At 41.9% G+C, this 27,836-nt stretch overlaps 1 protein-coding gene across 1 annotated transcript; it reads left to right on the top strand.

Moving 5' to 3' along the window:
• On the top strand, window positions 1-27,583 carry LBR (lamin B receptor). The gene is made up of 14 exons (XM_081226453.1): window positions 1-130; window positions 5,245-5,423; window positions 7,024-7,245; window positions 10,126-10,209; window positions 10,467-10,659; window positions 11,740-11,936; window positions 13,836-13,890; window positions 16,569-16,760; window positions 17,492-17,595; window positions 18,501-18,626; window positions 21,642-21,810; window positions 24,563-24,643; window positions 24,741-24,863; window positions 25,596-27,583. Exons 2-14 carry the CDS (start codon window positions 5,259-5,261, stop codon window positions 25,754-25,756), a joined length of 1,872 nt encoding a protein of 623 aa, XP_081082579.1. The 5' UTR covers window positions 1-130; window positions 5,245-5,258; the 3' UTR covers window positions 25,757-27,583.
• Window positions 27,584-27,836: the final 253 nt, after the last annotated feature.

Here is a 27,836-nt window from a genome sequence, read left to right as displayed (position 1 = left end):
CGCCCGGGCTGCGGGACCGCGGGGCGCGAGAGCGCGAGAGCCGGTAGTGTCGTGCGCGCGGAGCTGCCGCCGGGTTGCTGCTCCGCAACTCTCCCGGAGCTGTTCGTGTTCCCGCCGGAGTCCGCAGCAGGTGAGCACCCGTACCCACGCCCCGCTCCCCACGGCGCAGTCTCCGAGGGGCCGGGGGGGAGGCCCGCGGGGCGGGCGCGGCGGGTGGGCCGGGGTCCCTGGGCGCGGGGCCTGGCGCCGCGGCCTTTCCCTCCCCTCCTCCGAGTCGATCCGGGCCGCAGCTGGCGAGGCTCAAGGTGCGTCCGGCCCGACCAGCTGCGGAAATGGAGCTGCGGTTTTAAATTGCAGACGTTTCCCTCCATTTTGGACGCGCCGCGTCGGAGTAAAATGATGTTGGCTGGGAGGATGTGTGGGTGGGTGACCCACCCCGGTCCCTTTGTCCCCGCCCTGCAGCACCAGCCCTCCCAAGCCGGCTCCGAGCGCCTTTTTGACAGATTAGCGGGTGGCTTGGTGGGCCCTGCTCTCGGGGAGGCAGAAAGGGCGCGGCAGCCTGGCGGACGGGGAAGTGGGGTTGCAAAGTTGCCTTTAATTCTCGCTGGTTGTCACTGGCCTTGAGGGTCGTGGCGGTCTCTGTTCGGCTACTCTCCAGTGCTGGCTGCGCGCGTTGCATTCCCTCGCCCGGTGTCTCCGTACACTCAAGAAACGGGTACTTAGGCAGGTTTGCGTGCTCCAGCTAAAGCTCGATCCTATTTTTTCATCTTTTTAAAGGCTTAAAAAAAATTCTTCGTAATGACACCTTCCGACACTCGCAAGGGACACTTAGCGCTTGATGGCAGAGGGCCTGGTTCCAGGCGGTTCCATCAAAATGATTGCACGGTCTGGTCGGGAGTCAGGCTGTGGATACTCAGAACGACCCAGTAGATACATTGGACAGCGCGTGGACAGTGCCAGGGTTCAGCCTGGAGCGAGCGAGCTTGCTCACGGGCTGTGACGGGCGTGCATCCGGCCGGAGCCCAGCTAGATCCACGCTCCTGGTCCCAGCCCTCAGGGACCTTGCAAATAAATACGTGCAAATTTGTAATTACACTTTGTAGCAACTGCCGTGGAGGAAAGGGTGTGTGTGTGTGTGTGTGTGCGCGCGCGCGCGCGGACGCGCGCGCTAATTTAGACTGGGTACCAAGTCCAGTTTAAGTTTAGTTCCTGAGAGCTGTCTAGGGAGGAGGGAAAAGAGTGATAGGAGGGGGATTATTGTTACCTTCAGTTCTTTATATTGCTTAGGGGAGAAGTCAGGCCGTGCCGCCTCTACAGCCAAGAAGGTGGCGTTTCTTCTGCATCCTGCGACAGGGGCAGGAGGTAGACCAGGGGTTCCTGTTTGGGTTTTGCCTGGCAGGCCAGCCTTGGGCCCAGGTGTTGAAGAGGGAAGCTGTCAAACTTCATCTGAGCTTCCCTTTCTCTGCCACGTTTAGACAAACTTGGGAAAGTGAGTAAAGATGACCAAAGGCCTCTGTAACACTGCGATCAGCAGAGAATAGCACATTCTGTTGTGCTGATAAACAGTAATATATTGGAGCTGATATGTGTGGGGATTCCAGTGCCAATTGACACAAGTTAGCAAGCATGTTGTGGCTTAATAGAGAAAAGCCTGAGGGTCCCCATGTTTCCACTGCTAATGGGGAATGAAGACATTGTGTTCAGTAAACAAAATCTTTCTTTGCCAACCTACTTGGCTAAAACCTCCCTCCTGAGGGAGGCCGATCCCTGCGTGTTTTGACTTCATCAGGTGAGCATAGCGATGTGCACAAACGTCCTGGGGCTTTTCTGTCCTACCTGGCTAATTCACTCCTGCAGAATTAGGATGTGATGCACTGTGTGACACTTGTGTGTGGACCTTGTGCAAAGTGGAGGTGCACATAATGTTGGTGGTTTCACCTTTTGGAACATTTGTGTGTGAGATAGTGGTTTCCTAAGGAGCGTGCTGGTTTGTTCCTATTTTTTTCTTTTTTTCAGCCATTATATGAAAGATCGTTATCGAGTCCTAATTCCTAATTCTTTTTTTAAAAAAAGTTTAGAGACCTAACAGATATCCACCAGCTATCTTAATTTGTTTAATCCCAAATATTAAACTGATAGCAGAAAAACCTCTTTGGCATTGACCTGTGTCCAGTATTGAACAGATACTGTGTGTGTGGTGTAAAATAGGTACAACGGAAAGATGCCAATAAATGAATTTTCCAAAAAGGACAGACTCTGCTCAAGGGCCTTTTAAAAAATCTAGGTGGGGCTTCCCTGGTGGCGCAGTGGTTGAGAGTCCGCCTGCCGATGCAGGGGACGCGGGTTCGTGCCCCGGTCTGGGAAGATCCCACATGCCGCGGAGCGGCTGGGCCCGTGGGCCATGGCTGCTGGGCCTGCGCGTCCGGAGCCTGTGCTCTGCAAGGGGAGAGGCCACAACAGTGAGAGGCCCGCCTACCGCAAAAAAAAAAAAATTAAAATTAAAAAAAAAAAAAAAAAATCTAGGTGGCCCCCAAGTCCTGAGGGCCTGTGTTTCAAAAGTTTATAAAGAGTTGTTTGAAACTCGGATGGCATCTTCACGTAGAAAGATGTAATTGCCTTCTGCCAACCCTGGTTGACCAATGTCAGAGAACTAGTACTAATAGCAGTGGTTTGATTTTAGGGGGTCTGAGGAGAAGGAGGGGGCACGAGAGAAGGAGGGCACATTTCCTTCCTCTTTCTTAGTGTTTGGAGGCTCAGAGCTAAATGTTGAAATAGGCAAAACTTGCTGTTGTCACCTTCCTTTTTTGTGCCCCTCATCCAGGTCCCAAGGTGTCCACCTCCCTCTGCTTCCCAAGTGCCCCTCACGTGACTCCTCAGCCAGGTGTGACTTCGTCCCCAGAGTGTCAGGGGTCCTCCCCGTGCCCCTTCCCCCCGACCCCCCCAAGCCCAAACCTTCTCATTACCCCAGCGATGCTATCTCAGGTAGGTTTGGGAAGAAAGCCATCTCTTGTACCTAATGTGTAAATGGACTGACATCTTCTAATCACCACCTAAGTCTTTGTGTTTTCTTGCATCTACTGACCTAGCTCCTATCTATCTAAGCAAGTGAAGCTTGTGAAGTTTTTTCCTCAGGCAATTAACAGTGAAGAAATGTGGTGCTTGGGAAAGACTTTTTCTCAGGAGGGGTGTGGTAATCTTTCTCCTTTCTTAACTCTGGAGAGTGTTCAGAAGTCCTCAAGCGTTGTTTTTGTTGACAGGAACCGGGTGAGGAATGTATCTTTATATGCCCAGAGGATGTTTTGGGAATTGCTTAGTTGGTGGGATGAGGGTGACGTAGGGAGAGATTTTTTGGTCCTACTCTCTGCTTCTTAGACGAGGCCCAGCTAGTTCCGTTGGTGTTGGAGCTGTCGGCAGGCGCTGGTTTTGTCCTGTGGAAATGTGACTCTGCTGGTCCGAGGAGGGAGAAACATTTGTACCTAAGAGCTTGAAGCACCCAGCAATCAGTTGATGTTTGAAAAACAGGCCTCATGTAAGTGGCAATTCCTGCAGATTGCTCGTGGCTTCTTAGAGTGTTGTTTTCATACCAGGCTTCATGGGCCATGTTTTGGTTCAGTGGAGAAGAGGGTTATAACTGGGGGTTGATGTCTGCTGTAGGCTTTTGAAAAAAGAGCTAGGATGCTGGCCCAGGTATGTGGTGGGCAGTTACTTGGTAGGCATTTGAGACTTCAGCTGTAAGACTTGAAAGCTTGGTGAAAACCCCAAATTTGCTATTCATTTTAGATTTGGAGTTATATTTTTTCTCCCTGTTGGTAGGTTATAGTAATGCTAATTACACAGCCTTGATTTTCCCAGTCGGTTGCATAGTTTACTGTTTTTAATAAAGGTAATTTATTAAAAATTAGATAATACATCTTTAAAACCTTTGTAAGACGACAGTCATCCCCCCTTACCCGCGGTTTCACGTCACCTGTGGTCCAATAATACTAAATGGATAATTCCGGAAATAAATAGTTCATAAGTTTTAAATTGTGTGCCACTCGGAGTGGCGGGATGAAATCTTGGGCCGTCCCTCCCCGTCCAGCCTGGGACGTGAATCGTCCCTTTGTCCAGCGCATCTTGCCCATTAGTCACTTAGCAGCCATCTCGGTTATCAGATCAGCCATCGAGGTATCGCAGTGCTTGTGTTCAAGTGACCCTTATTTGACTTAATCGTGGCCCCAAAGCACAAGAGTAGTGATGCTGGCAATTTGGATATGCCAAAGAGGAGCCGTAAAGTGCTTCCTTTAAGCGAAAAGGTGACAATTCTTGGCTTAATAGGGAAAGAAAAAAAAATCCTATGCTGAGGTTGCTGAGATCTATGGTAGGAACGAATCTTCTGTCTGTGAAATTGTGAAGAAGGATACATGCTAGTTTCGCTGTTGTACCTCAAACTGCAAAAGTTACAGCCAAAGTTACGGCCACAGTGCGTGGTTAAGTGCTTAGTTAAGATGGAAAAGGCATTTAATTTGTGCCTTGAAGATATTTTGAGAGAGAGACCGACCACCTTCATATAACTTTTATTAAAGTATATTGTTATAATTGTTTTATTATTAGTTATTGTTGTTAACCTCTTACAGTGCCTAATTTATAAATTAAACTTTATCATAGGTATGTATGTATAGGAGAAAACACAGTATGTGTGGGGCTCTATACTATCTGTGGTTTCAGGCATCCACTAGGGGTGCCTGGGGGTCTTAGAATATATCCCTCTTGGATAAGGAGGGAACTACTGTATGTGCAGATTTATCAATCAGAAAATGTGTGTCCTTTGTGAGATTGTGCCTTGTTAATTAAAGAAGCATAGTTCCTGCAGGCGGGTAGCGTTTTGCGTGGTGCAAATCATTTGGAGCCTTTATGTTTTGTCATATTTAATCCCTAGTGCCACTTCCATGTACCGTGGCCGTATAACGTGATTCCCAATGAGATACGGTGTAGCAGAGAGAACAACCCCTGTGTCCTGACTCTGCCACTTCATGCCGTCTGTTTCTATGCCCTTGGACAAAACAGTTAACATCTTTAAGCTTCCGTTTTCTCACCTTTAAAATAGGAGTTGTTCACCCTCTCCTCTAGAGGCTTTTGTAGCCTGAAAGTCTTGACCAGTTAAACATTTTGGAAAGTTGTATTTTAGCTTTTAATCTATGAAAAAAGACAAATGTAAGTGTGTATGCGCCGACTCTAATTTTTTTTTTTTTTTAAACGACTCAGACTGATTTTCAAAAATGCCAAGTAGGAAATTTGCCGATGGTGAGGTGGTAAGAGGTCGATGGCCCGGGAGTTCACTTTATTATGAAGTAGAAGTTCTGAGCCATGACAGCAACTCCCAGCTTTACAGCGTAAAATACAAAGATGGAACTGAACTTGAATTGAAAGAGAGTGATATCAAGGTAAGCACTCTTTGGTTTACAGAGCATGTTTATAATAGTTGGGAAATCACTGTAGGTGTGGTTTTTAAGCTTTAGAGCAGTCAGGTCTGGCTCTCTGCAGGCATAGGGTCACTCTCCTGCTTTAGGTCAGATCCTGTTTTTTGGCTTTGGGAATGTATGAATGAGGCACAGTGCCCTGTTGCTAAGAAGCTGACCGTCTGCTGAAGTCAGACACTTAACATCGTCCTCTCCCTGGTTTAATGCACTCTGTCATTTGGTGACAGTTTGTCGTGCGTGGTGTTGGAGCACATCAAGGGTAGGGAAGGCACTGGGTTTTGGGGAAGGCTTTCAGAGCTGAGTGCTGAGGACAGATAGGGAAAACTCAGGTGATGGGGTGGGGGGACTTCCACAGCGGACAGCATGCCAAAGGCTTGGGTCGGGGGACACAGACGACCAATGCTGAAAGGGTGTGGTGGGCGAGGGCCAGAGGAGGGGAAAGAAGGAGCCAGAACTGGAGGGGTTTGGGCTTCATCCCAGACACCGAGGATTTAATCAGAAGAGTGACATTAATTAGATTTGAGTCCAAGGCTTCTCAGCCTATCTGGTGACGACCTGAGCTTGCAAATATCTGGTCCATGGTATAGAAGTATTTACGTAACATACCGTAATTATTAGGCAAATGGGGGAAAAAAAAGGTACAAGATAAAACCCTAACTTTTCACTGTCAGATTCAATAGACATAAAATTACTTTGTCAAAATGCTATAAAAATTGCTGCCCATCTCTTCTCAGTTTCATTCCTTGCTGCAGATCAGTAACAAACAGTTCTTGAGCCTATAGCCTGTGGATCACAGTCTGAGCGCTCTAGACCAGGGGTTGGCAACATTTTTGAGTAAAAGAACTTGTAAATATAGTCCGTGCACTGCAGGAGCAGCTGTGGACATGGCTGTGTCCCAATGCAATTTTATTCATGGACACTGAAATTTGAAGTTCAGATGATTCTCACATGCCACCAAGTTTCATTCTTCTTGTGATTTTGTTTGCAGTCCTTTGGGAACTGTAAAGCCATTCTTCGCTCCTGGGCCACCCGAAATGGGTGGGAGGGATTTGGGCTGGGGGGTCGTTTGCCTTCCTTAGGTCTAGGTTCCTGGAAATATTAGGAGTAGGTGAGTGCAGGGTAAAACATTGCTAAGTAACCCAGTCTTGGACTCGTTTTCAAGGTCTGACCGTGTTTTATTCAGAGCAAAACTGTGAGATGAATTTTCTTGTTATTGTTTGTGTGCTAATTTTTTTTGTCCTATCATCTCAGTTTTAATCAATGTTATTTGTATCTCTTATATATGTTATTAGAAAAATGTACAGCTGCTTGGTTTAGAACATTCATTTCCTGGCAATACCTTCAAAGAAGAGTTAGGGGTGGAAAGGCTGCTTTGGTCTGAGGAGAGACGGGTCATTATAGCTGAAGCTGTTATTGGCCTCATCTGATGGATGCTCAGATCCCATGAGTTCCCAGGGTGGTTTTAGAGTCACTGGCGCAGTCACCGCCGTTGCTGCCCTCTGGCAGTGTGGGTCTGCGTGTGTTATGACTTACGGTGAAGCTCTGCCTTTTCTCCTCCCTCTAGCCTTTAACCTCCTTCAGGCAAAGGAAAAGTGGCTCAACTTCCAGTTCTCCCTCCAGACGCAGAGGGAGCCGCTCCAGGTCACGCTCCCGATCCCCTGGCCGGCCCCCAAAAGGTTCCCGCCCATCCCCATCCGTCTCAGCTTCGCACCAGGCTGACATTAAGGAAGCAAAGAAGGAAGCAAGGAAGGAAGTGTTGGAAGTTAAACTGACTCCGCTGGTATTGGTATGTGTGTTTGGGAGATCTCCAACCTTACACGGTGTTTAATCTGCCCAAATCACGTCTTCCCCTTTATGTGTACTCAAGTGATTTGCAGTTAATAATATTAAAGATTACATTAAAAAATGAATGTTTGGAAGAATAGAAGGTATAATGCTTTTAAATACCATGAAAAAGAACATTTTTAGGTTATGAGTGCAATTTAATATTGTGGTTTTTTTTTAAAAAGCAGTGTTTAAATTTGAAATAGATGTAGATTATAGATTGAACTGAATAGTTTTTATAGTGAATAAAAGTTCATGTAGAAAATAATGAGACATAACTGTATCTTTTTTTAATTTTTTTTTAAATTTTTTATTTTTTTTGTGGTATGTGGGCCTCTCATGCTGTGGCCTCTCCCGTTGCGGAGCACAGGCTCCGGACGCGCAGGCTCAGCGGCCATGGCTCACGGGCCCAGCCGCTCCGTGGCATGTGGGATCTTCCCGGATTGGGGCACGAACCCATGTCCCCGGCATCGGCAGGCGGACTCCCAACCACTGCGCCACCAGGGAAGCCCCCTGTAACTGTATCTTATAAAAACATATTCTTGCTGTCTTAGTATCATTGGACTTGATTGCTTTCCCTATTCAAAGATGATACTTTTAATGGAATTTACTTTCAGAGTTCAAGGTTGGAAATATTAGGTAGGGTGTGCAGAGCCTGGAGGACCTTGCACAATGAATATTTTAGATAGTAGACCAAACTGAGATTATAACCAGAATTGAAGAAAGGTCGTTGTTTATTCTGTTCACTTAATGTTACCTCTTTTCTGGATAAAATGCACACAGATTTTTGATAACCTTAAAAAACTGGATTATTACAGTGTTTTGTAGTCATATTTTTTAAATTTTAAGATGTTGGGCATAACCTTCTGTGTTGTATTTTCCTGCATCACTTTTGTTGTTGTATGGTATTATTTGGATTTATCATAAATTATATAGAGGTAATGTAATTGTTAGCTCCCTTGTTGATAGACATTTAGCTTTTTTATTCTTTCTAAGTTTTCATTATTATAAACAAATATTCTTATACAACATCTGATATATCCTTAGGATAAGTTCTTATAAGTGGAACTGCTCGGTCAGATGGATAGAGCAGATTTGAGTCTTTTCTACATATTGCCAAATTGCTTCAGGAAAATTGATACCAGTAGGAGTAGGGTATGAATGACCATTTTCTCATTCTGAGTATAATAGTTAATAGGTTTTTTCTCTTCTGTTTGGTATTTTTTGGCCAGTGTGATTGTGAAAGATTTTCAACTCACCATTTTAAATTGCATTTTGATAATTACTAGTGAGTTTGGACATTCTATTAGTGGCTCTTTTTACTAGTCAGGTGACTCGTGGTAAGGAACAGATGCTGCATGCTTTCTGTCGCATTCCATTTTTAGCTTCTCGTGACCGTTACATTTTTTACAGTGTAACCTCCCTATAGTCCTGGTGACCCCAGAGCCGCAGACTGGCTTCGCCCTTTGCCCGTCGAGCCCTAGGCTCACTGTGGACCCATCACTGAGCTGAGGATGGGACGACGTGTGTGAAAGACTGTACTTAGGCTGCACGTAGCTTTTTTTTTTTTTTTTTTTTTACGGTACGTGGGCCTCTCACTGTTGTGGCCTCTCCCGTTGCGGAGCACAGGCTCCGGACACGCAGGCTCAGCGGCCATGGCTCACGGGCCCAGCCGCTCCACGGCACGTGGGATCCTCCCGGACCGGGGCACGAACCCGCGTCCCCTACATCGGCAGGCGGACTCCCAACCACTGCGCCACCGGGGAAGCCCCTGGCTGCACGTAGCTTTAACAGCACATCATCCTTATTCTTTTGGACTCTTAATTGTGATCTTGGCAATACCTTGCCTCACCGTGTGAATACCGTGTCCGTTTGCAGTCAGTACAGTTAAGGGTCAGCTGACTAGCTATGTTACAGGATTACATTTGTGGTTGCTGTGGATTACACATTGGACCTTTGAAAAACCGAGCGTGTAGTTTTTAGGTGGGTCCATTTGCTGCTAAGTGGCTCGTTGGCACTTTGGTAAACTTAAGTATATGTTGAATGCTGTCACTGCTCAGTTAGACCTTGATTAGAACTAGAACTTGATACTATATGGATGCCGTCTTTTGACAGCTGGCCTCCCAAAAGATGTATTTGTCTTTTTAATTAATCTGTCAGTGACTTTAAAGGAGCAAAGTCACCTATTTCAGCCATACATTGCCTGGAAAATGTTTTGTAAGCCAAAGTCCTTCCTCTGTACAGTCAGTAAGAAATTCCCTCCACTGCTTGAAGAGAATGACATTCAAGGAAAGAGACTGAATTGAGAAAAGAGACATTACGGAGAGAAAATGTAAGGTTAAAGAGAAATAAGGCAGATGAAATTCAGAAAGTAGGCAGTTTGTAGGTTACTAGTAATACTCCATAAGTAGCTACTATTTCTTAATTTCCTGTTATTTGCTGTTTGGGAGCAGTGAATGTCTTTTCCTCTTTTTTTTTTTCACCAATTAATGAGCTGATTTACCAATTTTTACTGTATCTCCCTCTCATGGTGAATATTATTAGAGCATCTGTTATCGAACAGTGAAATTATAAGATTTAGTCTAATTTTGTTTAAAAGATGAAAGATCTTATGTGGAAACCTCTACTGTAAGAGCCAATCTTTTGAGGATTGGGAAATTCTAATCAATTTTATTCCGTTTCATTTTTTTAAAAAGTGGGCTGAAATTCTCCAGCATTATGGCTGTGAAAATCTTTGGTTGGTTTTATTGCTTGGTTTCACAATACTGAATTTTTACCATCATGTTCCTTTTTACTAAGGTATCATTCTTACGGTTAAAATGTTTTATATTTTTCAATTTAGAAGCCATTTGGAAATAGCATCAACAGGTATAACGGGGAGCCTGAGCATATAGAGAGGAATGACATACCTCACAAAAACACGCAGGTACAAAGGAGTTCATTTTCCTCTCAGGTAATTTTTGTTGTTGTTAAAGTGACTTTCTCTAAAGAAGCACATTGAAAACCATAATTTTTCTTAGAATCTTTTCTAAGATTCTGTTCTTAAATTAAGACTGAGTATAATTTTAAAAATTTATTCTTATTAGTGTATATGGCTATATTAAGATGCTGAATTAGTTAATGTGGTAGCATTAATGATACTTACTGACTACAGATATTTAATACTTTTTATTTTTTAAATAGGAAAAATTCCCTTTGTCACAAGAGAGTAGTTACATACCTACACAGTATAGCCTTCATCCGAGAAGAGAAGAGGTCAAATTAAAAGAAATAGATTCAAAGGAAGAAAAAATTGTTACAAAAGGACCTACGTCGTTGAGAACCTTTGAAGTGGCAGCCACACAGCAGAAGGACTTAGAATTTGGAGGAGTACCTGGTAGGCATCAGAACCGGCCTAGGGAGGGCAGGCAGGGTGGGCAAATGCTAGCCTCTATAAAGTGAGCAGCAAAGGGCTTTCTCTGAAGAAATCTGAAGGCGGCCAGGGTAGTGAGCCAGGTGGGAGCCTGGGGAAGACTTTCCAGTCAGAAGGGACAGCAGGTGCAAAGGCCTGAGTAGGAGGATTTTTGAGGGTTTCATAGAGTAGAAAGGGCGCCATTGTGGCTATATTTAAAATTTCTAGCAATCTTTTAATAGGTTTTGAGCAAAGAAGTGCAAAGAAGTGATGACGGGAAGGTTGGTATGACTGTCGTGTATAGGAAGGACGGTGAGCTATTCGTGACTGGGAAATCTGCTAATAATCAGATCTCAGTGACAGGGCCCGGCTTGGCAGTAGCACCGGGAATAAGCTGCATGCATCCAGTGGGTCCATGGTGTCTACCCTACCTGTTAGACAGGTTGCTTTTGAGGGTCAAAGATCTGAAGCATTCAGAGGCTTGGAGTTACTAAGTGCGTGGAGCCGGTGAGGTCTTATGACTTAGTAAAAGAAAGTACTTCTTGGTTAAATGGTTCAAAATCCTACATGGCTTAACTGCTTTGTATTTTGTAATTTATAACTCTTGGCTAACTGAATCTGTTAAAGATGGTGTCCAGCATCGCTTAAAAGTCTGCGCACATGTAATGTGAATGTGATACTATTTTAATTGTTAGAAACTTAGGGGTATAAAGTGTTTTGTTCCTTAAAGATTAGACCAATAGTTTTTAGATGTTCCAGTCTTCAGTTTGCTGGAGTTTCAACATGTTCGCTCCCATAGTGGTTGGATTTTAAATGTTTTAGAGCTTGGTTTCCGAGGTGGAATTTAGCTCTTCAGTGCTGGGCATTTGCTGTTTTACTACTTTCATGCCTGTGGTTGCTTTCCCACAGGATGTGACAGGTAGAGTATGATGCATTAGAAATTGGTTTCAAACAGCTAGCCAGACTTGAGTTTCGACCTTAGAAATTCAAGTGATTTTTGAAAAAAATAAAATAAAATAACCTGGATTGAAATTAGAGCCTTGAATGTTCACTAATCATTTGCAGGTGCTTTTCTCATCATGCTTGGCCTGCCTGCTTTCCTCTTCCTGTTGCTGTTGATGTGTAAACAGGAAGAGCCCAGTCTTCTGAATTTCCCGCCTCCTCTGCCAGCTTTGTACGATTTATGGGAAACCAGGGTATTTGGGGCCTACCTCCTCTGGTTTTTCCTTCAGGCTCTGTTCTACTTACTGCCGATTGGGAAGGTAAGAGTTGGTTGGTGGGGCATATGGTATTATGAGAGATTTTCTTCCCCTTGCTCCCATGTTTATATAGAGACATTTATAGTAGTTCTAAGGTTAAAAGCTGTCCTTGGTCATAACTACCCAAACTTACTTAGTTTTAGTTTGTTAACCATTTACTTTTGTATTCTGTAACACATGCTTATTAAGCGAAACTTAAAGAATTGATTGAGGGTTCTTGTGTAACTTTCCAAACCAAATAGAGAAGAATAAGCCATTTTTCAAAATAGCCTGACTAATGGTAAAGGTGGCTGGGAAAAAAAAATTCCCTCTCACTATATGTCATTTCAGATGCAGAATTTTAAATTACCAGTTGATAAGCTACTGAGCTCAATGGACTTTAGTCCGTATCTTTTACTTTTTTTTTTTTTTTTTAATATGATGACTTTCTGATTTTCATCTCTTTCAGAAATTTGTTGTCTGGACCATTCAATGTTCTTTTCAGACTCAGGCAGTGTCTTTAAAACTTGTCCTCATTGCTAAGTGTAGTTTTTTCTTCTTTCATTAGAATACTCTACTTGGATATATTTAAAAGAACATGAGATTCCCTAATCAATAAATAATTCATTTAAAGATCTTGTTCTTAGAGCTTTGCAAGTTTGCCAACTGTCTGTAAACCAAAGGATCAGTTTTATCAGGAGTGGCAAATGCCAGTGATAGGAGCATAGAGCTGCAGACTTGAAATACTTTGGAACCTCACCATAACATTGGCTCTAGAGAGGATTCTTGTGATGTGAACCTTCAGGTATTTTGGTGATAAGGCTCGAAAGTAAAAAAATCACAAATTCTGATAAACTCAGGTAAAGCTAGTTCAAACTAGATAATATTTATTGAGAAAAGCAGTTTTGATGGTTAAAATATATATATGTCTGTATCTATATCTATATCTATATATATAGCTATATGTCTATTTTTTTTCCCACAGACTAAAACCCAACGCAGTAGTTGTTAGATACCTTTAGTAGATAAGGATCATTTGAAATTAGCCTGTGGGGTTTTGCTAATCCTGTAATCTCAAACAGATACTACATTTCTCCTGGGTTCCCTTTCATAGCTAATGAAAGGGTAAAGTAGTTTGGCCCAAGTCAACTGATACCATAGGAGTATTTTATAATTTATAATAAATTGCACCATTTCTGAATAGTTATTTGGGGAGTAAGATGTAGATGCCATTGGGCAAGCGGACTTTTTATTTTAACTCATCCTGTTCAAGTAGTGTGTTTCTTGAGTACCTTTTATATGGGGATGCTGTGGGTGATCCAGATGAAGAGATGAAATGGTCCAGTGGACATGCTCTCGGTCTCTTATTGGAGATAAAAGAATCACATGAAATGATTGAATAACTAAGTGAGCGTATATGTATAAATAGCAGAGCAAGTAAGTATATGAGTCTGTATCATCAAATAGCACATGGGCCTTGGGATTGGGGTAAGTGGGGTTGAACCCGATTGAAAGGATGACACCAACGTGAGATAGTGGAGTTGTATTCTGCTTTGTAAAGCAGTGGGGAGTCATGGCAGAGTTTTGAGCTAGAGATCGACTAGATGTACAGGTTTTTGAAACCACATCTAGTCTTGTGGTGGGACATGGGATCATTGGGGGAGAGCGGCTATTGCAATAGTCTCGGTACACGGAGAAGTCATTACTAGATTTGTATTTGAGATAAATTCCTGAAGGTGGAATTACTTTACCTAAGGGCGTGCCATGAAGGTTTTTGAGACTTGTTACTAAAGTTTCCTACTAAAAGATGATCCTCCTTCTTGGGCATGTTGAAATTTAGGTGATTTTACAAGACATACATATCATGGTAAAGTGTTGTGCTTTTTAAATTTTAAATTAAAAAAAAAAACCTTTTCTTTTAAGGTTGTAGAAGGAGCACCTCTTACTGATGGAAGAAGACTCAAGTACAGATTAAATGGTGATTTTTTTTTTTCAAGACTCAAATTGATGACTTGGTAGCTCAAACTTCTGGGTGCTGTGCTCTTTAAACTGTCAAAGCTGAATATGCCAGAGCAGTAAATAGTACACTTCTCTCAGTAGTCCGAAGAGCATGCAAATAAACTGCTCGCACCTGCAGCCAATATGTCAAAACTATGCCATGTTAAGTAACAAGCCACTCAGTCACTGTTTTCCACTCTCCAGTTTTATTTTCTTAATAGCATTTATCGCTCATTGAAGCAATTTTGACTGTGTATTTTATCATCCTGAGTCATCCCCATAGCCTAAGAAGTTCTGCACTGATGTGGGCTTCCTGGCCACTCCTGCCCTCCGGACCTCTTGCTCTTTTGCTCCAGCCACTGGCCTCCGGGCCGTCTCTAGGCTACATTCTCAGTGCTTTTGCCTGGAAAGCTTCCCCCAAAGTGTCGGCTGCTTCATCCCTGACGTGTCTCTGCTCAGAGGAGCCCTCAGATCCCTTTCTTTCCCTTACCCTGCTTTAGTTTCCTCTATGACAGGTCTTCCTGACATCAGCGTACTTACCTCTTCCCTGGGGTCTCCCCATTAGAAGGTGGCTTGTGGGCAGGGACTGGGCTGTGTTCATTGTGGTACCCTTGGTGCCAGCAAAGGGACTGGCCTGTAGGAGGCGCTTGTTGGTAGGAGCCCTGAGTGGATGGAATGGAAGTCTTGATGAGCATCTCAAGAAGTGGGCATTGTCCCTCCTGACATGGACACCTCCGGGGGTAGGAGTGTGTGCTGAGTAAGGGGAATAGTCCACCTTTGGCACGTGAAGACTTTGATAAAGTACAGACAGTTAACCTGCTTTTAAGAAATACGTGTGTAGGGTCGTTATCCTTAAATGATTTTCCATTTTAACTAGATTGGGTAGACTGTTTTCCTTTTCTTGGGAATTACAGTGTAAAGTTTAATTCTTGGCCTGTTTTAATCCTATCACTTCTCACCTTTCGAACTGTGGATACTTTTCTTCAGTGACTCATCTAGCATCCACTGTATCTGAAATCACCCGACTGGGCTCTAAAAGGGAAGCCAGAGGAATTATTTTAGATGACTGCCTCTTGTGCCAAGTGGGTGGGGTGTGGAACCTAGCTCAGCGCCTGACCCGTGGTGGATGCTTAGCACCGACTTGCTGCTACTGTCAGATACTTGGTTTACTTTTACCACATTCCTTGCTGCTGGAACCAGGTTTAGAATCTCCAACACACTGCCTCTCCTGCACCTTGCGGCCTCAGTGAGGCCAAGTCTGGGGAGGGGTGGGGTGTTCCCTTTGGGCCGTCCGCTCTGTCGCTGTTCGTGTTTTGCGGGCTTCTCTCTAGGAACCCACTGACTTCTCTTCTAAGTGCTCTTTTCTGTTTTTGCTTCCCTTTGAGGGCGTGGCTCACCCGGAGGCTGAGAACAGTATTACTGGGCTCGGAGCTGTCCGAGCAAGCAGGCAGTGGCTGAACTAGTTGCTTGATCCTTCCTTTGAAAATTTCCTCGTTACTCTGGTTCTAGTATTACGAGATTTTACCATCATCAACTAAGGAGATTCCTAAGACATTTTGAATAATTTAATCCCACGTGGGCTAGAGAGCGAGGAACTGCTTCATCTATCATTCTTTTTCTTTAATATTCATAAATTTTATGAGCATTAAATGAATGCTTTACAAAGTTAAAGGAAAAGTTTAAAAAGTTAAAAGTTACTCTTTGGAGTAAACCGGACACTGTGGAAAATGTGGATTTAAATAATAAATTAGAGATGACCATTTGACTTTACAAAAGCTTTGGTTTTAGAATTCTTACAGAAATAACACCTACGTCTTTTCTGTGTTAGACTGTTTTTATCCCAATGCGGTTTGACTGCTTACTCGGAGAACAGTTTTTGCAGGCACTCAGCTCCTGAAAGGAAAACTGTTTCTTGGGTCCAAAGAAAAAGCAGCCAGTACACACAGCTTCTGTCTGTTGAGCCATAGCAGGGCTAGCTCAGAACAGGAGTTCCTCCTGTGGGGCCTCGTGGGTGCTTTCGACTTTGGAATGAACATCCGTGGGCCTGGCAGTCCCTCCCTGACGTCCCCACTCGGCTGGTCCCCTCAGTCTCCTGCGTGGCCCCGGGGAACATTTGGGTTGTGGCCTCTTCTTTGAGGGCAGGGTCTTGAGGTCTTTGGGAGGTGGAGTACGACCAGGATCCTTTGAAACCCTTATTGATAAGTTATTTCAGGTAAAAATATTTATAACTTATAACCACCAACATTGCCCTAAAGGCTTTAAAATGTGTGTTTGGCCCAGCTCTGTCAATAATGAGCCATTTGACTTTAGCCTGAGGGGTTTGGATTATGTGAATTTTGAGGTTCTTTTCAGCTTTTTAATAGTGAATTTCTATGCACTTCTTCTCAGCTCTCCCTTCATTAAAAGCAGATGACTGTTCACAATGAAAAATAATAACTTAAGTATGTGAGAATATTTCACAAATTGTGTGCGAGACATGGCATCTGTATTGAAGACTGCTAACCTCAGGGGCACTGCTCGTTCATATATTTGTGTGTGTGTAGCCTAAATAATGAAACTAAGATTTTACAAAATAATGTATTATTTTATAACGGTGTAAATCTAATGTGAACCCTGGGTTAACAATTTCTTGCCCTCCCCCCCCCCCCCTTTTTAAAGGATTCTACGCTTTTATCCTGACATCTGTACTCGTCGGAGCATCTTTCTTCTGGGATGTAGAGCTTTATTATATGTACAGTCATTTCCTTCAGTGTGCACTTGCAGCCACTGTTTTTTCTGTGGTCTTGAGTGTTTACCTCTACGCCAGGGCTTTGAAAGCACCCCGGAATGAACTGTCGCCGGCCAGCTCTGGTGAGCAGTGTTAGCACGTGGGTCCCACAAACGCCTCCCACACCCTCACCCCACTGGCCCCCCAGCATCTGCTTCTAGGGTTTCATAGAATTCTCTTCTAGCTTCAGTTTATGAGAGATGAAGAGAAATAGGAAAAAAAAAAAAATGGTGAAAAAATTTAGAGAAAAATAAAAGGAAGAAAATCTGATTTTTTCCCCTTGCGTTTTCCTATTTGTTTCTTCTTCCTTTTTTAGTCACTTGATGACAGTAAGACATTTTAACAACTTACAGCATTTTAGTAACATTAGTGTTATAACAATTTAGGACAAATATTTTTTGTCCAAAATAGTAAACATCCTTTAAAAAGAAACAAACAACAAATAATAGAGATTACAAATTGGTTGATTCTAACCTAAAGTACTTAACACATGCAAAAAAATTAAGTGGCTTATTTTTAAACTTGTGAGTCTACATTTTAAAAAGCTCTAGTTCCCTCAAAATCTACGAATCTCGCCCCAGAGGCCCCATGCCTATAGCAGCATGGATGTTTCCAGTTGGGGCCAGCATCCCCTGCCCCCTGTGTCCTCATGGACCCTCTTGGCTCTCACCACCATGCCTTTCGTCGCTGGCTGTTTGCCAGGCTCCTGGGGGTGATGGAATTGTGACCCTGGAGAGGGGACAGCAGGGCAATTATAAAGCCTCATAATTGGGTTTGGGGTACTGTTTGGATATATGGACTTTTCCCTTCACAGGAAATGCTGTCTATGATTTCTTCATTGGCCGTGAGTTAAATCCTCGGATTGGTACTTTTGATCTCAAATACTTCTGTGAATTGCGCCCCGGATTGATTGGATGGGTATGTCTTTTTTAAAACAATTTCAATTCAGTAGTACAGATTAGTCTTGCATTTAGAAAGGATTGTAGACAATGTTAAAGTAAGCTGTGGGTGGTATGTTTTTAGGAATAATCACAGCACTGCATAAATCTGTCTACTGAAAATATTTTCTTGCTGTAAATGTAGCCCAGAGGGTTAAGATGCCCTGTTACAGGTTATTAAACATTAAAAGGGTTTGTTTTATTTTGATTATATCTGTTCATGTTTATGTAGGAAAATAATAATGTATGAATTAAGAAAAAATGTATTTTCCTCCCCTTTAAAAAAATGTATTTTGACTTAATTTTAGACTTGTTCGAGTTGCAAAAATCAAGAGTTCCTTCATACCACTCTCCCCAATGTTAACATCTGGCAGAACCATAGTATAGCTATCAAAAACAGCAATTAAAAAGAAAAAACCCCACAAATTAACATCGTTACAGTAGTATTAATTAAATCCCTAGACCTTATTTGAGTTTCACCAATGTTTCATGCTGTTGGCCTTTTCCTGTTCCAGAATCCTCTTCAGGGTCCGACAGTACATTTATTTGTTATCTGGCCTTAGTCTCCTCGAGTCTGTAACAGTTGCTAGTCTTTGTCTCTCATGACCTCGACACTTCTGAAGATACTGGTCAGTTATTTTGTTAAGAGTGTCCTTCAGTTTGGGTTAGTCCGGTGTTTTCTCATGATTGGAGTGAGTTAGACGTCTTTGGCAAGAACACCACAGAATAAGTGTCCATCTCGGTGCATCTTATCAAGGGACTCCTGAGGTTGATATGTCTTACCACTGATGGTGGCTTCTCGGTAAGGTGGTGTCTGCAGCTTTCTCAGCTGGGAAGTTACCACCTTTCTCTCTGTAGAAACTATACCTGCCCCTTTTATTTCAGGTGGTCATTAACCTGGTGATGCTTTTGGCTGAGATGAAGCTACAGGGTCGCACTGTTCCATCCTTAGCAATGATTTTGGTCAACAGTTTCCAGCTCTTGTATGTGGTGGATGCTCTCTGGAATGAGGTAATTAATTTTAAGAGCTTTGGAGTCGGATAGCATTGAGTGTGGGTGATTGACCTGACCCCTCTGAGCCTCAGCTTCTTACACACAAAGTGAGGAGAATATAACCTGTCTGCAAGGCTTGTGAGGATTAAATGAGTTGTGAAGCCATGTGACGCACTGAGCTGACACACAGTGAGCACTGACAGAGGGTAGGTGTCGAGAACTTTGTTGATACTTCCGTGTATATCAGCTGCTCTGTCAGGTGCTAAATATTTAAGATCTGTGGATCTTGGCTTTGTGGGTATGACCGATTCATATAAATAAAACTTTATTTATATGAATTAATTAACATTAATTTCTTAATGACTCTTATCAGATGAAAATGGATGGACAGATTATCATCGAATTAAGATTGTGTTTTTTGGATTGTCAGGGGGCAGATCGTTCTTAAATAAAGGGGGAGATGTTTTATTGGTGGTGTTTCAGAATAAAAGAGTAGCTCTAATTAGATGGATATAAAACCAGAAATCATGATACATCGAGGAAACCAGTTTAAATAAAGCTAATTTCCTAACACTTGGCTTTTCTCATACGTTGATACATCATCAGTTTTTTCTGCCACTTGAAGACTGGTAAATGTTTGCTAATCTCGGTCTCACCTAACTATATTCCTCTTGAAAATAATTTCTTCCTTGGGTCTGTTTTACAACTCTCTTATCATTTACTGTTATCTTTGTCATCATCTCCTCCAAGTTGAGTTTTCTTTCAGTTTGAAAAACAAAATTGGCAGCCCTCTGTCATAATGTTCCAAAATAAACTTTCTTGGCAGTCTGTTGACATTTTGAGAGAAGGTCCTTCTCCTTTAAGGTGTTTTTTTAAAAAACTGTCTTATTTGGTCATATTCAGTCAAAATGACTTTGAAAGCTTAATATTGATTTGTCGATAACCTTCCTTTTCTTTGGGAGGAGATTAGGACCTCTTTGAGGTGAACAGACCTCGAGTGCAAGTAGCCACATTTGGATTCTTGTTGAGCTCCTGCCACTGAACACAGACCTGGGCTCAGCCTTAGAAGGTGCAGAGATTGTGGGAGCATCTGATACAGAGTCCTTGGAAAATTCCAAGTCTACTCAAAATTAAACATGCTTTTGAAATTAAAAAAAAAAAAACCCAATTCTTGTAAATGCACTTAGTCTTGCCAGTTGTAGGTCTTTCTTTGATTATGTAATAAAGGGCTCCTAAGAAGATGGTAGGTTACATTTTACAAGTCAGATGATATTTCCTCTGTTGCTTTATCACCTCAGAGATTTTTTTTTTTTTAACTTCCTGTCTGGAAGCTTTTCAGTGGTGAGTAATTCTTCCTTCTAGTTTTCTGTCGTGTCATGGTAGTCACTTTTGAAGTGACTTAGAAATTCATATTTTCTAGAGATTTAAACAAACATTGATTTCTGTTAATTAACAGAAAATGTTTGTATTTTAAGGCAAAACTGTTAAGGCAGTTTTTCACCAGGGGTAGTGGATTAAAGTTGGGAAGTTATTTTTTAAAATATGTTATCAGTATCTCAGCCAGATTATAGTAGGCTTCTTGAAGAAAGGACTTGATTTTACGATTTTCTTTAGTATCTGGCACACTTTCGGGCAATTAGTAGATGCTTAATAATTTTCTTATTAGATTGGGTGATAGAAATTCTTCTATGTGTTGATGTGCCACACCTTAGAAAATGGAGAATACGAATTGAAATATAAATGACCCTTCCCGTGAGCCCCCGCTGGCTGTCCGGCAAATCCCCTGAGGCCCCAGGAACTGGGTAGGGCTGAGGGTTCTGCCTCTGCTGGCACCAGCTGCTTATACCTTGTCCCTCACTCACTGCCCACTCCCGTGTGCCCTTTGGTTATCACTGGTCTGCTCTTGTACCTGCTCCCATGTGCATAAGAATAGGCGCTCTTGACTAGAGGGTGAACCAAAGGGCCTGGAGTTGTTACATCCATTTTTCTGTTCCATGGTCCCTTCGCTTGCTTTCTGGGAAAAAAAAAAAATGCGTTTTGGAGATTATCACTCTTTTTCTTTAACCTAGAATATTGATTTTTTAAAATTTTAATTTTATTGGAGTATAGTTGATTTACAATGTTGTGTTAGTTTCAGGTGTGCCGCAAAGTGATTCAGTTATACATATATTCATTGTTTTTTAGGGTCTTTTCTCATATAGGTGATGTGCCCTGTGCTATACAGTAGGTCCATGTTGGTTTGTTTCTTCAGCAGAGCTTACTTATACTTGCTAATTTGTCTAGTCAGCGGTGAGTACTGGTGTCAGAGGCAGATTAGAGATGCCCTTGGGCAGGGCCATCTCCACTTCCAGAGCCGGGCCTGAAGGTTTCTGGTCCAGGGGGATCTGGCTGCTGGCTTGTGCTGACTGACCACATCCACAAGAGAGTGCGTTCAGGTCCTGATTTACCCTGAGCAGCGAGGCAGGCATTTTCCCATGTTGCCGGGTAGTGTGGAAAAGCTACACGAAAAGCCAGATTGCTGTCAGAAGTTAGGTTGGTGCATGTGTGCTGGGTGCAGGGGTGGCAGGTGGAAACCCGTGCTCCCCGCCTGCCATCTTCTAGTCTAGTGGCGAGAGTCGCTTATTTACAGGATAGTCACATGGTGGCTCCAGGCTTCAGCGGGTGGCGGGTGGTGACATCTGAGAAGTGCCTTGTCTAGGGAGAGGGTTGAGGAAAGCAGCACGGGCGAGGCTTCAGCTGAAGTTGGAGCGGGGTGTTCCAGGCAGAGGCGTGGAGGCACAAGGGGCGTGGCAGCTCTGTTGTTTCAGGATCGTGGAGGGAGAGGGTAGTGCGACAGGAGAAGAACAGAACGATACACGTGCCAAGGGAACCGGATCCCCACTCCCACTTTAAAACGGTTTTGGTTGGTGTACTTTCCCTTCGCCCTGTATAACTTTGACTGTAAACTAGAACTTTACTTGAATACTTTAAACATGGAAGCTTTTGTCCCCCAAACTTTAAAAAAAAATTTTCCCCCTCTCCATACCCTTATAGGAAGCACTGTTGACAACCATGGACATTATCCATGATGGATTTGGATTCATGCTGGCTTTTGGAGATTTAGTGTGGGTTCCATTTATCTACAGCTTCCAAGCCTTTTATTTAGTCCGTCATCCAAATGAACTGTCTTGGCCAATGGCTTCTCTAATCATTGCTCTGAAACGTGAGTATTAACTTCAGTCTCTGTGTATTAAATATTGTGTGCTGAGTCTGTTGTGCTGTGGTATCTACATATTTATAGCGTGCCCTTTTATTTTTTAATTTTTTTCAAGTCTGAATGGCTCTTTTTATTATAATAAATGGATAAATAACCACTTAGTCCCAACAACCCAATTAAGTACTAAGTAACCAAGTTCATATTTATAAAAGGGACAAATATGGCAGAGTTATGTACAAGGAAATGCTGTTATACGCTGGGAGCAGCTATCTAGCAACAGGACACAACTACAGATCTTATCAGAATGAGGTGACTGAGAAAAGCAAGGCTGATGGGAGGGAAGAACAGAAGACACATACATAATAAGATATCATCTTAGGTAGCAGAAGGCATCTGGAGAATGGGGCTCGATGCTAGCTTTGACACTAGCTGTGTATTCTTGTACAGGTTACTTGCTTTCTCTGATCCTTGAGCTCTTTTGGAAAATCGGGATTGAATTTTAGTCTTTCCAGGACCTTTTTTTTTTTTTAAACATCTTTATTGGAGTATAATTGCTTTACAGTGTTGTTAGTTTCTGCTGAATAACAAAGTGAATCAGCTATACGTATACATATATCCCCATGTCCCCTCCCTCTTGCGTCTCCCTCCCTCCCTCCCTATCCCACCCCTCTAGGTGGTCACAAAGCACCGAGCTGATCTCCCTGTGCTATGCGGCTGCTTTCCACTAGCTATTTTACATTTGGTAGTGTATATATGTCCATGCCACTCTCTCACTTTGTCCCAGCTTACCCTTCCCCCTCCCCGTGTCCTCAAGTACATTCTCTATGTGTGCGTCTTTATTCCTGTCCTGCCCCTAGGTTCATGAGAACCATATATTTTTTTAGATTATACATATGTGTTAGCATACGGTATTTCTCTCCTTCTGACTTACTTCACTCTGTATGACAGACTCTAGGTCCATCCACCTCGCTACAAATAGTTCATTTTCGTTTCTTTTTATGGCTGAGTAATATTCCATTTTGTATATGTGCCACATCTTCTTTATCCATTCATCTGTTGTTGGATGCTTAGGTTGCTTCCATGTCCTGGCTATTGTAAATAGAGCTGCAATGAACATTGTGGTACATGAGTCTTTTTGAATTACGGTTTTCTCAGGGTGTATGCCCAGTGGTGGGACTGCTGGGTCATATGGTAGTTCTATTTTTAGTTTTTTAAGTTACCTCCATACTCTTCTCCATAGTGGCTGTATCAATTTACATTCCCACCAACAGTGCAAGAGGGTTCCCTTTTCTCCACACCCTCTCCAGCATTTATTGTTTGTAGATTTTTTTATGATGGCCATTCTGACCTGTGTGAGTTGATACCTCATTGTAGTTTTGATTTGCATTTCTCTGATGATTAGTGATTAGCGTGCCCTTTTAAATGGCCATGATTGCCTCAAGTTTGAAGTAATCTGTGATGGATGAGTTGAGTAATAAAAAGATTCTTGCATCTTACAGAGAGAATGGATGTTTCATTCTTGGGTTCTCAGTGGTTCTTTAAACATAATTTTAAACAAACCATTTGGTTTTAAAATTTATTAAATTTAGTTTAAAATAATAAGTTCATTTAAAATTTTATTGTCTTAGTAATGATTCATTTTTTCTGTTGAGTGCCTGCCTTTTCTGGTAGCACCTTAAAAAGTAGGGAGATTGGTCTTGCCCTCCTAGAGCTTGCATTCTAGCGGGAGAAATAAGACGCTCAGACACTGCGTTGAGTAGTAGGAAGAGTCTAGAGGAGGGACTTACAGACCGAATATGATGGGAGTTTAAGGTAGAGAGTGCACCTCTCTGTGGGAACATCGGTGTAAACCTATTGGAGGACGTGGTGCAGTGGGGAAAAGTGGGATGGGGAGGTAGATACATTGGACAGAGGGAACCACTTGGCCAGGGTAGATGCTGGAGAAGAGCGAGGAGAACACTTTGGCCAGGTGCTCGTGGGTTAGCTTCAGGATGGCTTTTCTTTCGTTTCACTGTCGGTTAAACACTTCCACCAGAGGGAGGGCAGGGAAAATTAGCACTGGACTCCAAATATTGCTAGTTTTGCTACACTAATCAGCATTTATGGTAGAAGAAGACATTCAAGCTGTTGGTTGAAATTAAGATTTAGTTTCTTCCTTTGTTTGGTTAAACGTGCCTGTATGTTATTCAAGACAGGATATGTATATTTTACAGTTAAGCTAACAATAGAGAGTAGAGTTATCTCTTACTGCTTTATTGAGGACTGATAATAAATAGTGGTATGTCAGGGCCTCTCAATGTTGACATTTCGGAGTTTGAAATAAAGCTACCAACTTGGAGGCTTACAGTGGGATTCGGCATACATTTCTGTGCAAGTTGTTCTGGTGCCGATTTTGAGCTATAGTTTTATTAATAAAGCATTCATGTTGTGGCCAGTAGGTATCATAACTAACAGATGAACTCCAATATTGATTTTATTGTAATGTGGGCTGCATTAGATTTTATTCATGGATGTAACTATATTTGTTAGTTTTGCCTTCAAGGTAGATGATGAAAGCTGTATGATAGTGAGATATCAGGATCATATCTTCTTTTGACCTTCTAAGATTGAGAGGTTTTGAATTGTTAAGAAATCCAACTATTCTGTACTTTGCAAATTTCCTTGGAGCACAGGAATAATTTCTAAATGAAATTACACGTGCTTTTAAATAAAGATTATATCTAAATTGTTAACAAATGAAATTTTTAAAAAATTACAGTGTGTGGATTTGTAATCTTCCGATGTGCAAATTCTCAGAAAAATGCATTCCGGAAAAATCCCACTGATCCAAAGCTTGCACGTAAGTATTGGTTTATATTTATAGTATTTATACCACATAAAGATTTTATGTCTGTTTGTCTAGAGATCATTAAAAATGTATTTTTATTTTTGTATAGATTTAAAAACCATTCATACTGCAACAGGAAAAAATCTTCTCGTTTCTGGATGGTGGGGTTTTGTTCGCCATCCCAATTACTTGGGTGATCTCATCATGGCCTTGGCATGGTCCCTCCCGTGTGGTAAGCATTTAAGAAGAGAACTGATTTGACTCTTTCTCCGGCCACCACAGGATGTGTGTGTTCTCGTTGGGTCTGGGTGTTGCCTATTGGAGGTTTGGGTTGCCCGTTCCCCATCTGGGTGCTGCGCTTTTGTGTATCCAGCACCTCATTCATCCAGCGTCTGAGGGGAATTAGGAATTCACAGAGCCTGAAGTTTTACTCTAAACCTCTGCAAGCAAAATTTTAAGTTTTAAACTGTGCCTGGTAGCTTTTTTTCTAAGAAGATTATGTAGAAATTAACTTTCTATTCATGACTCAGTGTACGTAGATTCTGAAAAACTTCGGTTCTTAAGACGAAGAAAAGGCACCCTCTGTTTTGTGTTAGTGTCAGCCCATAGCCTGCAGTGCTGTCTGCCCTGCCCACCCTGCCCCTCACGGGTGGCCTGCCGTCCTCTTCCTGAGCACCGGCGGGGAGGAAATGGGGAGATTTGCTTTAAATACAGAGGTTCTGATTTTGAAGGATTGTTAGGGTGGATTAATCACTGTTCTCTGAATAGCTTTTAATTCAAATACTACCTCCTGCCACACACTAGTGGGATTTTATGAACCGGTTTAGTTGTCTCCCCCGTTGGAGAAAATGAAGTAACGGGATGGTCTATTTTTAGACGATTTGGGGACCAGCAGGAAACAATACTGTGTAGTTGTGTAGTGCTAATAAAAATACCTAGTACTGTTTACTGTTGCTGTCCCCAGGTTTCAATCACATTCTTCCTTATTTCTACGTGATTTATTTCACCATTTTGCTGGTGCACCGGGAGGCTCGCGATGAACGCCACTGTAGGAAGAAGTACGGCCTGGCGTGGGAGAAGTACTGCCAGCGCGTCCCGTACCGCATATTCCCATACATCTACTGATTCTGGTCTAGGCGCTCTCTAAATGCTCCTGCAGTTTTGGCTTCCATTGGCAAAAAAAGAAAAAAACCCCAAAATGAACCTTTCGTTGCACTGACAGGATCTTTATGTTTCTCTTTCTTTTTGAGGCAGGACTATAGAGCCAAGTAGTAAGTCTTTTAACGTAGCCGTGTTTATTTTTATTAAATCATAACAATTAACATAAGGAAAATATAAAGAAAGATGTTAGAATTTGCATTCTGATAGGAAATTTTCAATCCTTAAAAATCTGAAAACAGAAAATAGTCTTACAAATGCACTGAATACTGTTGTTTAGGGTTTTTGATGACCTTTCAAAGTTTGATTCCTTTGTCCAGTTGATTTTTCTTAAATGAAAACACTGTTACATTTTAAAGTACATTTATGTTTTATTGCATTAAGAGAATAGAGTTTTCATTTGTTTCCCTTTAAATTAAATCATTTACTAGCTATGTGATTTGAAAGTAAAAACTGGTCCTCTCTGTTCAATGCTGTACGGGAAGGGGGATGTTGGATAGTGGGCACTGTTTAATGAAGACCATTAGTAGTGGTTTGCTTAACCTCAACTTGTAAAACTGCATTTGAAACTGTAAATACATAGCTTCTATGTAATATATGGTGACTTCAGATTTTTCTGTATAGTATTTTGAATGTGAAATAATTTTCGGGACTAAGTATCTTTTTAACAAACATTTGCAGTATTTTAAATTAAGTTTTGTGAAGTACTACATGCGAATTAAACATTTTGAAAGAAGTGGAATTCATTAAATATTGTATGAAAGATGCTATTAAGAGTAGGAAGGGTATTTTTCGTAATCCAAAGTTTGTGAATTTGGCTTTGCTACCTCAGTCGCAGGTGTTTGTTTTCCTTTATAAACTGTTGCAAGTAGAAAAATAGAATAAATATATATTTTTGGAATAACATCACTATTTAAACATTTTTACAGAGTGGTGTTTGAAAATTTGCCATTTCTGAAAGGCTAATATTTTTATATGTTTTTGACTTTTTAAATTAAACCGTGTTTTTGCTACTGTTAGTTCAGGCAGTTTATACTGTATTTTGCATAGCCTTTATATTTACAAAACCCTACTCCCTGTAAAGGAGTGTTGTATTCATCTTTAGAAATCTATTTATCTCAATACAATTTAAGGGAATAGTTTAAAATCATTTCTTTTAGTTTAATAGCTGTGCATAAGACAGCTTTAGCCATTAGATTCTACTTAAGTTGATACAGTCTCATTATTAATCATCCTATAATGGAACAGTAGCAAATTCACTAAGGTTTCATATTCAGAGTTAAATTGTTCTCCAGAATCTTAAACATAGGGGAATCTAATAAATATAGTGTATATGTCTGGGTTTTTAATTATACATTTTACACATGAGCCATTTAGATATGCAGTGTTTGTTCTATGCTGCAGTTCGAGGTGTATATAACTGAACTTACGTTAACGTGATCATGAAGAACATTCCGCATCCTCTAGTCTTCAAACGTTGTTTCAGTGAAATTTTCAGTGTTTTGTTAGTACTGATGTATGCAAGCAGTTTTTTAATGCTTCTCTCCTGGCATCAAAAAATGGCGTCCCAGCCTATTCTATATTAGATTCACCAATGAAGCTTTAGGGGAGGAAGAAGGACCTTTGATTCTTTACTTGGTAATGAGAAAAGAGCTGTTTCCAACACAGTACTGCAGTTTCTGGACATCAGCTGCAATTTGTTTTTTATTTTGTTTTTGACATGTTTATTTGACAGGTTTTATAATGAAGTTTTAAGTTGGAAATAAAGTTGAAAATAAGATGTTGCTTTGATCACTTTGGAGTCTCTCTCTTTTTTTTTTTTTGGCCTGTAACTCTGGGATCATTGGGACCAAAACAGGAGCCCTTAGATTACCACTCCCCACCCAACCCCTGTTTTTTTCTAGGATCCTTTGGGACCCTCCTGGACCACAAGGAATCCAAAAGGCAAACTGGGACCCCTGGCAAACTGCTGTTTGCATTGAAGCTCTCAGAAGTTGGAGCTTGAAAGAGGTTAGTGGAGGGTCCCAACTCCCAGACAGTGGTCATG

Source organism: Mesoplodon bidens, assembly GCF_964165515.1.
Source record: "Mesoplodon bidens genome assembly, chromosome: 2".
NCBI classification, from domain to species: Eukaryota; Metazoa; Chordata; class Mammalia; order Artiodactyla; family Ziphiidae; genus Mesoplodon; species Mesoplodon bidens.
This window is presented reverse-complemented; position numbering and strand designations above follow the sequence as displayed.